The sequence below is a fragment of the Haematobia irritans genome, chromosome 3 (assembly GCF_050003625.1).
Source record: "Haematobia irritans isolate KBUSLIRL chromosome 3, ASM5000362v1, whole genome shotgun sequence".
Taxonomy (NCBI): Eukaryota; Metazoa; Arthropoda; class Insecta; order Diptera; family Muscidae; genus Haematobia; species Haematobia irritans.
In genome coordinates this window covers 89066539-89078604 of record NC_134399.1, presented here as the reverse complement: position 1 = coordinate 89078604, position 12066 = coordinate 89066539, and the positions used below count along the sequence as shown (strand labels likewise).

The 12066-nt window shown below is 37.7% G+C and overlaps 1 protein-coding gene across 1 annotated transcript; it reads left to right on the top strand.

Moving 5' to 3' along the window:
- The first annotated feature begins 1349 nt into the window (after positions 1-1349).
- On the top strand, positions 1350-9161 carry LOC142231050 (uncharacterized). Its single transcript, XM_075301669.1, has 4 exons — positions 1350-1458; positions 1527-2221; positions 8320-8332; positions 8403-9161. Exons 1-4 carry the CDS (start codon positions 1453-1455, stop codon positions 9090-9092), a joined length of 1404 nt encoding a protein of 467 aa, XP_075157784.1. The 5' UTR covers positions 1350-1452; the 3' UTR covers positions 9093-9161.
- The last annotated feature ends 2905 nt before the right edge of the window (positions 9162-12066 follow it).

Sequence of the window (12066 nt, the reverse complement as noted above, 5' to 3'; positions counted from 1 at the left end):
TACCGGATAAGCCGTCAAGCCGCCGCCGCCGGAGACAAAAATTTAGTGTCAGCCGCTGCCGACAAAAATGGGTCGGCTTCATTCTCTGCCCACGACCTTATGCATGCAAGGCGGGCATACTAACCATTGCACCACGGTGGCTCCTCCAATATATTTACCTCTAATTCATATCTATCGACTGATAAATCATACATTTATCTTTTTCTAACATTGTGTTTCACCCCAGGGCATTAGTCGGTTTAAATTTTAGGTCTAGATTTTGTAGAATTCTAACAAATTTTATCCAGACTGCGTCAGATTTAAATATATGTATATGGGAACATAAACCTTTATATGTAGCACCCAACAAATTTGAAGGATTTGGTGTTGGGTATATTATAGTCGGCCAAGCCCGACTTTAAACTTTCCGCACTTGTTTTTTCAGTGAACCACGCTAAGTTCCAAACGTCTGTTTCTCTGTGCCATAAAAACATACAATTTTTGGATAGAAAATTTTTCGTACAATTTCAAAATTTTAAATTTAGGATTTGTAGCATGGCATAGTTCTACAGTACATGTAGAGTGTGTAAAATTATTCGTTCTTAAGAAAAGAACAGCGATTGGTCTAAAAGAACGAAATCGGCTGCGTGTAGAATTAAAATATTTTTATTTACGGCAAAAGTAAAACCCATTTTCTAAGCGTTTTAGATTTTGACGTGTATTTACAGCCATCTTTTGTTAATGTTGTGAGTTGTATGAGAAGAGATGTTTGACTTCTCACCATTTCAAAATAATCCCTGATTTTAGCATAATCTACGAATTGTTTTTCTTTCATTTTCACAAGGCAAAAGGTAGTACAATAACCCACTTCTTATATGGAACCATTACCACATTTCTTTAACCTTGATTAATAAATCTTTTGTCGTGGGAATTAAAAAAGTCAATTCAATGGAACAAAGCCATTTACAACATAAGGGAGTCTTAGTTATTATCACCATTAAAAACGCTAATTTGCAAATTATGGGTAACGCCCCACTGTGCAACATTCCAAATGAATAAAGTCTTTAGAAATGTCATAATGCTGGCATATCTCATCCGTATTCCATGTTCAATGATGCCAAAGACTTTCGTTTTCATTCCATAATCACCTTCACTTTGAGCCAACTACATCAGTCTTTCCGCAGTTGTTGTGCTTTGAGGAGACTTTTTTACCTGATTTCTGATTAATTTGTGGAGTGTTGCTGTGGCTGGAAATGTTTCACAGGGTATGAATGGTCATCCATCTCTCCTGTTTTACTCCACTGATTATTACATGCGCGATAATCTTTGATGGCCCAATTTTCGGAAGTATAAATTGTGAGCATATTTAGCTTAGGATAGTTAGTTACCTCGAAACAGTCCAGAGTTACAGAGGTTGGTTGACTTCGTCTACGTTAGTGCTTGTGTTGGAATTTAAATTGAACTTGCAACAAAATGAAGGTTGGTATGATGTAATCTTGCATCAGTGTAGCAAGAAGATTTTGTCATATTTTCCCTCTTCCTTCCAGGTTTTCGTATGCATTTTGGCTATGATGTCTGCAGTTCATGCTGGAATTATAGGTGGTGGCCACAGCAGCGGAGGAGGTGGAGGTTATATTTATGGAAATGGTGGTCATAGCATTGGCGGGAGTAGTTATTCTTCGGGTAGCAGTGCTGCTAGTGTTGTCAAAGTCATACACGATGGTGGTAGTGATCATCATGGTGGATTCTCCAGTGGCCTCAGTGGTGGTTATGGAATAAGTCACGGTGACAGTTATCATGACAGTGGATATAGTGGAGGATTCGATGCTGGCTATGGTGGAAGCTTTGGTGCAGGTCATGGTGGCAGCTCTGGTAATGTCAAAATTATCAAAATTATCTCTCATGGATCTAGTGGAGGAGAAGGAGGCTATGGTGGACTTTCTGGTGGTCATGGAGGTTTTTCCGCAGGTCATTCCGGTGGTGCTGTAAAAATTATTAAGGTCATTCATGAAGACGCTGGTCTTGGCTCTCATGGCGCTGGAGGGTATTCTGACTATCATTCAGGAAGCCATGCTGATAGTTTTTCTTCAAGTCATGGTAGCAGCTATTCCGGTGGACATTCGGGTGGCGATGTACAAATTTTGAAGATTATTAGCCAAAGTGGAAGTGGAGGCAGCGCTGGCCACAGTGGCCTATCTTCACGTTATGGAGGTGGTTCAAGCAGTTGGTCTAGTGGTGGTTGGTAAATTTCAGTTTCCCGATACTAAAAATACCTATTTAAGATATTACACTTTTCCCTGCTGTAAAATATTTCATTCTTCATTCTGTTGTAATTTATTTTTCCTTACAAAATAATCACCACATTCATCTGATGATACCTTCATTATTACAAAAATGACCAGGCATCATGACCGATCATTTTGTTGTTTAGTTTTAAGAAACTTCTCATGTAGACGATGTTAATTATTGTATTCGGTTACGTATAGACTGAATTGTAAAATATATGAAAATATTTTATATCCTAATATTAGTCATGTTCCAACATTGATTTGAGAGAGCAAAATTCGGCCTCCGTAAAGATGTCTGAAGAGGAATACCACCACCTTTAAAGGCTATCATTAAAAAAGAGAGAAGTTCACCACTGTGGTATCACAATGGACTGAATAGTCTAAGTGAGCCTGATACATCGGGCTGCCACATAACCTAACCTAACCTAACCATCATTAAACAAGTAAAATAGAAAGTCGAGCTGGGCCGACTACATCATACACTATACAACCCCAAATTAAAATAGTAAACCTAAACATTCGGGATGGTTTACTAAAATATTTTTGGAAGATAAACCTAAATCTCACACTATATGGCTGACGCTACGCACTTTCATTCCAAGTTTGCATAAAATAAAATTAAGCGATAGATATTTACGAGAGCTTTACCTTAACCCCCTCATGCCCAATGTTGCCTATAGACAATATTGTGCTTATATGCTTCTAAGTCCTGTTATTTTGATTTGTTCGACATGAGATTTTTTGCATTATGTGACGAACCAGGATACCACGAACTTTGAACGGACTTCCACACTATAACTTTATCCGGACGGATTGTCTGTGCACCGAAAAAAAAGTTTACTATTTTTTATGAAAAATGAACTAATCCATAGTAAGAGTGACCATGATTTGTAGCCAAAGATTGTTTTCATATAGATAAGTTCATGATTTTCTTATAAATTAGTTCAAGTATTGCATCGTATTTTAGTTCATTATTACTATGCTGTGGGAAGAATATACTTAAACTCATTCAAAATGTTCCTGCTATCCGGAAAAAGGAACAATTTTTTGGGAAACCTGTATTAAGAAATTGATTTGAAATAAACTGTTTGTCGGTATAATTTTCAAAAGTGTAGAGAAATTGAGGAATCAAAGGTACAACAAGCCTGTATAGCATACAACTAAGATAACAAGTAAATTTTCTACAACCACCAGTATTTTATTTCAAACAAGTATATACGGCCGTAACTTCGGCTAGGCCGAAGATTATGTACCCTTCACCATGAATTGCGTAGAAACTTCTTCTAAATACTGCCATCCATAATCGAATAACTTAAGTTTTGGTATCCTAAAACCTCCCAACACCGTCTTCTAAATTGTATGTAAGTCCATACGTGCTATATATTAAATCAAAAAAGATCGATTAAATACGTATATAATTCAGTTTGACAAAATGTTCTATAGAAATAAAATTTTGACAAAATTTTCTATAGAAATAACATTTTAGCAAAATTTTCTATAGAAATAAAATGTTCACAAAATTTTCTATAGAAATAAAATTTTAACAAAATTTTCTATAGGAATAAAAAGTTAACAAAATTTTCTATAGAAATAAAATTTTGGTAGATTATTTTTGGCTCGAGTGGCAACTATGATTATGAACCGATATGGACCAATTTTTGTGTGATTGGAGATCGGCTATATATAACTATAGACCGATATGGAACAATTTTGGTGTGGTTGTTAGCGGCCATATACTAACACCACGTTCTAAATTTGAACCGGATCGGATGAACCGGATGGGGGCTATATATACTAATGGACCGATATGGACCAATTCTGGCACGGTTGTTAGAGATCATATACTAACACCATGTTCCAAATTTCAACCGGATTGGATGAAATTTGCTTCTCTTAGAGATTCCGCAAGCCAAATCTAGAGATCGGTTAATATGGGGGCTATATATAATTGTGAACCGATGTGCACCAATTTTTGCATGGTTGTTAGATACCATATACCAACACCATGTATCAAATTTCAGCAATTTCGGATGAAATTTTCTTCTCTTTGAGGCTCCGCAAGCCAAATCTGGGGATCGGTTTATATGGGGGCTATATATAATTATGGACCGATGTGGACTAATTTTTGTATGGTTGTTGGAGACCATATACCAACACCATGTACCAAATTTCAGCAAGATCGGATGAAATTTTCCTCTCTTTGAGGCTCCGCAAGCCAAATCTGGGGATCGGTTTATATGGGGGCTATATATAATTATGGACCGATGTAGACAAATTTTTGTAGGGTTGTTAGAGACCATATACCAACACCATCTACTAAATTTCAGCAGGATCGGATGAAATTTGCTTCACTTTGAGGCTTCGCAAGACAAATCTGGGGATCGGTTTATGTGGGGGCTATATATAATTATGGACCGATATGGACCAATTTTTGCATGGTTGTTAAAGACCATATACTAACACCACGTACCAAATTTCAACCGGATCGTATGAATTTTGCTCCTCTAAGAGGCTCTGCAAGCCAAATCTGAGGGTCCGTTTATATGGGGGCTATACGTAAAAGTGAACCGATATGGCCCATTTGCAATACCATCCTACCTACATAAATAACAACTACTTGTGCCAAGTTTCACGTCGATAGCTTGTTTCGTTCGGAAGGTAGCGTGATTTCAACAGACGGACGGACATGCTTAGATCGACTCAGAATTTCACCACGACCCAGAATATATATACTTTACTAGCGTACCCCGGCCCGCTTCGCTGCGCCTTCCGAAGCATATTTGGAGGAATATTTTGCGTTAACTTAGTCAACTATATCCTTCGTGCTGAAAACAAATTCGAAAAGATTTGAATTCTTTTAAACAATTCGGACTACTTGATTTTTCGTTTATAGGTACAAATACGGCGGGAGAGGGTGCACCTTCTTCTATATTTCTTGTGAATTTTAAGTGTGGTTTGTCAACGAAAGGTATCCTTCTTCTCAAAATATCTGAAAATTAAGCACTAGATTATAATAACATACAAAGAATTACTGTTTCCCATCCAATAAATCGGAAAAAGCAAAAATAGTAAACAATTTTACCACATTAACATTTGCTAAAATGTTGGAAAATGATGCACCCTCTACGTTGGCTGCCACTTTCATGTAAATTTAAGTTCTTTACTAAAAAGAAGTCTGGCAGAAGCCTGTGCAAAAATCATAAAATTATGTACCGAGTTCCCATTTACGGACAACCCTCTACTTTCAATTTAAGAAAAAACCTTTGCTCCACTCCGACCTGATATCGGACTATCACGTACCCTATATTAATTTCGCAACTACTCAATGGTCCCTATAAATTCTATCGAAGTAAATCGACAAAGTTTATTTCAATTTTCCCCTTTCCCAACCAGATATCGAAAAATCATATACTAATTTAAAAATCATGTATAAATTTAATCACCTCCTCCCACGTTCCCTGTAGATTTCAAGTAGATCAGCGATGTTTAAATTTTGCTCTATTGTTTTAAAGGGACGTCACTTTCCCCGATACAATATCGACAAACACCGTAGTGAATAGCATCCCTAACCTTCCCTGAAAATTCTTGAAACTTTCCTTCAAGTATGGGGCAAGGAAGGTTGCCTCTTCGTTCATAACCCTCCCCCTCTGCCTACGTAAATTTCAAGAAAACTTAAGAATTGTTGTTTTTTTTTTGCGAAAAGTGATGTAGCGTATCTTTTGTAAACGTCCCAGAAAATGTCAAGCAAATTATAAGCCTAAAAGGGCGGCCTCTCTTCCGTCCAAATATCACAAAATCAGGTATCAACTATTAATATCGTAACCTCTCCCCAGTCCTCTGTAAAGTGCAAGTAACTCGGTAAAAGTTTAATTGTTTCTTTGTATGTACTTAAGAGAAGCGGATGTCTCCCTATGCCCCTTTATTTTTATTAAAAAATCAAGAACCTGATATAAATTTCATAACCCATTTTTTCCGTAAAATTTCAGTCGGGGGAGTTTAGTTTGGACTTTCAAACAAAAAAAAATCGGGCAAAGGGGTGTCCCCCTCCCCGACCAAATATCGAAAAATAATGTAGCGGTTTTTTGTCTAGATGCCAACCCCAACATTCAAAGAAAATTTTAAGCAAATCGCATAATTTTGTTCCAAGTTTTTATAGATTAAATTATATCGACACGAATTATAACTTGAATGGCACAACGCTTGAAACTGTTGAATCCTTTAAAGATCTTGGAATACTTTTGGATCGCATGCTAAATTTTAGATCTCACATTTCTATGACTGTAAATAAGGCCTATGGATCATTTGGATTTGTCAAGCGCTGGAGTAAGGAATTTTCTGACCCATTTGTTACAAGAAACTTATATACTTCACTTGTGCGTCCTATCCTGGAATATGGATCTGTAATTTGGGACCCACAGTACCAAATTCATTGCAATCGTATTGAATCTGTTCAGAAACAATTTTTACTGTTTTGTTTACGTCGGAATAACTGGACACCTCAAACCTTGCCGTCTTACAAAGAAAGACTATCGCTCATCAAATTACCTACACTGAAAAGTAGACGTACCATGCTGAATATCTGTTTTGTGGTTGATTTAATTAACGGAAGATTTAAATCTGACTTCCTTATTAACAGCATATCATTCAATGTACCCTTTAGACCTACCCGCAACTTTGAACTGCTCCACATTGAATACTTTCGAACGAACTTTGAAAACAACGATCCACTTCGCCGTCTTTGTAAAGAATTCAATAAATTTTATTATTATCTTGATTTGTCAGAAGAGAAATACAATGTAAAGAAAAAGATAACATTATTATTAAATACTTGATATATTAACAAACAATATGTATATAATGTAATATATTACTGTTAGTCTGTAAGGGTTTAATCCATAGATGAAAATAAAAAAATAAAAAAAATAAAAAAAAAAAAAAGTTTCAAAAAGTAGGGCAAGGGTACCCCATATTAATTCCATAACCTCACCACATGTTCTCTGTAAATCTCAGATAATTTAGAGAATTTTAGTTTTTTCACTGTACTTTAAAAAAAGTCGAACAAAGGGGAGGCCCCCCTCCGCCTCCAAATATCGAAATAAAACGTAGCGGATCTTTGTCTAGATGCCAACCCCAATCTTCAATGAAAATTTCAAGCAAATCGTTCAACTTTGGTCCAATTTTCAAAAAGTCCGACGAAGGGGAGATCCCCCTCCGCGACCAGGTGTCAAACAATGTGGTACCCTATTTTCACCACATGAACGCCCCCTACGATCTCTGAAAGTTTCAAGTAAATCGGTTCAGCCGTTTCGGAGCCAACTCGGAACATACAAACAAACAAACAAATAAACAAATATAGATTGAATTTTATATATATAGATGGGGTTTTAGAGCAATATTTCGATGTATTACAAACGGAATGACAAAGTTAATATACCCCCCATCCTATGGTGGAGGGTATAAAAAAATTGTATGTATAAATATGTATGCTCAGCTTAATTCAATAAAAAACAAAGCCTAAAAATATGCTTCAATTTTTTCCGCTGAATGTACACATATACATCTTAACTAAGAAGAGCTTTATTGAGTCTCCATATTCGTTAAAAATTCAAATGTATGATTTGAATTTATTAAAGAGTAAGGCATAAGAAATAAATAATCATCCGAAGTGAATAATATTTGGAATTTTCTAAAGTCTAAAACTTAAAAAAAAATATTGTGTAATAATTAATAGAAATTTCTAGGACAATCTCTAATTTCTAAGGGTATAAATAATTCGGTTTTGTTCCATAGAAGAAACAAAAACAAAAAAAGAAACGAAACGAAATCAATTATCCGCGACAAGTTTTATATTTGATAAGAATTCTTTAAACATGTTCTAATCGATTCTTCCGTAAGGTCCATAGACGATACCAGACATTGTAGTTTTTAATGAATGGAGAGTGAAAAATGCATTAACTGTGGTGACTTAACAACATTTGTAGATTTTGTATATAAAGAACGCATCCGATATCGAAGCACTAATTTCCAAATTCATTCTAGTCTATTTCGGAAGTCAAATAATGAACGTAAGTCGAGGAAGAAATTTTGCTTTTGGGAAAAGTATTAATGGTTAATTTTTTTGTTTTCATTTTTTAGGGATTTATTGCAGGCTTGGCGTTAGCTACTTTAGTGGCAACGGCCCAAGCAGGATTCTTGTTTGGTGGTCATGGTGGCGGCGGAGATGCCGGAGGATATGGAGGAGGTGGTGGCTATGGTGGCGGTGGTTATGGTGGCGGCGGCGGTGGAGGTTATGGCGGAGGTGGCCACGTTGACACCTATAAAGTTATTGTATCCGGTGGGGGTGGTGGACACGGAGGTGGATACGGTGCTGGTGGCGGCGGTGGCTATGGTGGTGGTGGATATGGCGGTGGCGGCGGCGGAGGCTATGGAGGTGGTGGTGGCCATGTTGACACCTATAAAATTATTACTTCAGCTGGAGGGCATGGAGGCGGTTATGGAGGTGGTCATGGTGGCGGTCATGGAGGCGGTTTCGGTGGTGCCGGAGGCTATGGAGGCTATGGAGGTGGTGGCGGCCATGTAGACACCTATAAAATTATTACTTCAGCTGGAGGGCATGGAGGCGGTTATGGAGGTGGTCATGGTGGTGGTTATGGTGGCGGTCATGGTGGTGGATTCGGAGGAGGCCATGGCAGTGGTCATGTGACAACCTACAAAATCATTTCTTCCGGTGGTGGTGGTGGTGGATACGGTGGTGGCTATGGAGGTGGTTATGGGGGTGCTAGTGCCTCTTCCGGTGGCTGGTCTTCCGGAGGTGGTGGTTGGTAAATGTTTTCCGTCCCTTCCCCATTTTAGTTCAATTAGCATAAATAAAATCACATTATAAAAAGTTCAAAATTTTTTTTAATTTGCATTTTGCTCCCTTACTTCTTCTATTTATTCATATGACATAATTGCCAATAGATAAAAACGAGAATTTATTATATTAAATTGATAGATAGGATTTACTTCTCTGAGATGACTGTTAAACTGGAAGTGCAACTCTAAAAAAAACCGAATATTCCACTTTTTAAATGATTATTTATGCACATAACAAATTAAAGAAGAGCAATTCCGTTTAAAATGAACCGAACTAAAACAATATAACAAAAACCAGCTGTGGATTCTTTTCGAAATAGAGCTAAGTTTTAATCCGAATGAAAGTCATATTGTTTGCAAGTGATAGCCGTACTTTTTCGTTAATGTATTTTATATGCAGTTATATTCTGAAAAAAGGTCACTGAGGGAAATATGGGCCATTCGTACGGCATACTTATGAAACTAAATAATATAATAATACATAATAATACTATGTTGAAATACAAGTTTTCAGCTATTCGCGTCTATAAAGTTCGAGTGCGAAAACACTGGACTTCCGGTCATCCGAAAATAAGTATATGGTAAAACTAACACACCGAAGTGAGGACGGTGCTATTGGGACCATGGTTCATAGACGCAACGAATAATTCTTTTGTAGTTAAAGGGTGATACGGTCAAAATTTGGTCAATATAAACTTGACGTATTTCTTTCAATTTTGCATTTAAAAAACCTGAACACCCCTCATTTTGAAGGTGTGTGTGTGTAGAAGGTTGCTCCTATTTTGATTTTGGAATTCACTCTTCAGTTGTCAAAATGCCGTCCAAGCAAGAAGAGCAGCGTATCAAAATTTTGCTCGCGCATCGCGAAAATCTAAGCTACTCGCACGCAAAGCTCGCTAAATCGCCAAATAAACCGTTACAAATGTAATTAAAGTGTTTGGGGAACGTTTGTCGACAGCCAGGAAATCTGGATCGGGGGGAAATCGAAAACCGGAAGCCGCTGAGACGACAAAGAGAGTTGCCGGTAGTTTCAAGCGAAACCCTAACCTCCGAGATGCCGCAAATAAGCTGGGTGTATCGTCTACAACCGTGCATCCAGCCAAAAAACGAGCCGGACTATCGACTTACAAGAAGGTGGTGACTCCAAATCGCGATGATAAACAAAATACGACGGCCAAAGCGCGATCCCGGAGGCTGTACACGACGATGCTGACGAAGTTTGACTGCGTGGTAATGGACGACGAAACGCACGTCAAAGCCGACTACAAGCAGCTTCCGGGACAGGAGTTTTATACGGAAAAAGGAAGGGGAAAGGTAGCAGATATTTTCAAGCACATAAAACTGTCAAAGTTCGCAAAGAAATATCTCATTTGGCAAGGCATCTGTACCTGTGGCTTGAAAAGCAGCATTTTCATAGCTTCCGGGACTGTCAACCAAGAAATTTACGTGAAAGAGTGTTTGAATAAACGTCTGCTGCCTTTCCTGAAGAAACACGGTTGTTCCGTACTGTTTTGGCCGGATTTGGCATCTTGCCATTACGGTAGAAAGGCCATGGAGTTGTACGCCGCCAACAACGTGCAGGTGGTTCCCAAGGACAAGAACCCTCCCAACACGCCAGAGCTCCGCCCAATTGAGAAATACTGGGCTATTGTCAAGCGGAACCTAAAGAAGACCAAAAAACTGCTAAGGACGAGCAGCAGTTCAAGGCAAACTGGCTTTCTGCGGCGAAGAAGATGGACAAGGTGGCTGTACAAAATCTGATGGCAGGTGTCAAGCGTGAGGCCCGGCAATTTGGATTTGGAAAAGCGAAAGCCTAACTGAATATTTTTCCTGAATTTTATACTAATTGAACTTGAAAAATAAATTTAATTTGATTTTTTAAATAAACGATTTCACCGATTTACACGCGTTTTCCCTTGACCAAATTTTGACCGTATCACCCTTTAATCATGACCATTTTAACCATAGAGTAGTTCATTTTTAATATATTTGGGAGTCATGTGAAAATGATCTTTTGCTTTAGTTCCTATTGAACTTATGTATACAGTCATTGAACTTTGTACCCACGTTTAGTTCACAACCCAGACTAAAAATCTATATAAGCAAATTCAATTCTTGACCAGTTTATAGGGCAGTCTATACATTACGAACCGATATGAACATTTTTGCGGGGTAATTAGAGAGCCAGCAGTGAAATATGAGGATCGGTTTATATGGGGGCTATATATAATTATGGACCAATATGGACACATTTTTGTATGGTTATTAGAGATTAGAGGTGTGCACGTGAGTAATAGTTTACTCACGCTCAGGCACACTCACGACTGACAAATCATACTCACGCACGATATTTTTTGGTAGGACTCACGCACACTCACGAAAAGAAATTTTGTACTCACGCACGAAAACGTCGTGACTCACGAAAAATACCGTGACTCACGAAAAATATCGAATAATTTTATGATTAATTTACCTTACCGAAGTGCCTGAAAACATGAGCCTTATTTAAATCGAGAGTGTTATTAAACTCTTAACATCCAAGGTGTCACTAAAATTGTAATTGAATTTAACTCTTAAGTGTTTTATGTTGGTGAGCAGGAATATTTTCGTGAGTGTAATTCATTACTCACGCACACTCACGAAGAAATTATTTTCGTGACTCACAATCACGCACGACATTTTAGTTTGTTAATCACGCACACTCACGCTGTTGTCATGTGCGTGACTCACGACTCACGCACGAATCACGAAGATTTTCGTGAGTCACGACAATTTCGTGTCACGTGCACACCTCTATTAGAGACCACATATTAACACCACGTTCCGAATTACAACCGGATCATATGAAATTTGGTCCACTAAAAAGAGTGTTTTTCATATGTTTGTGTGTAAAAATTATATGTTTGGAACTCAAAATTTTTAACACAATATTTTTAAATGCAAG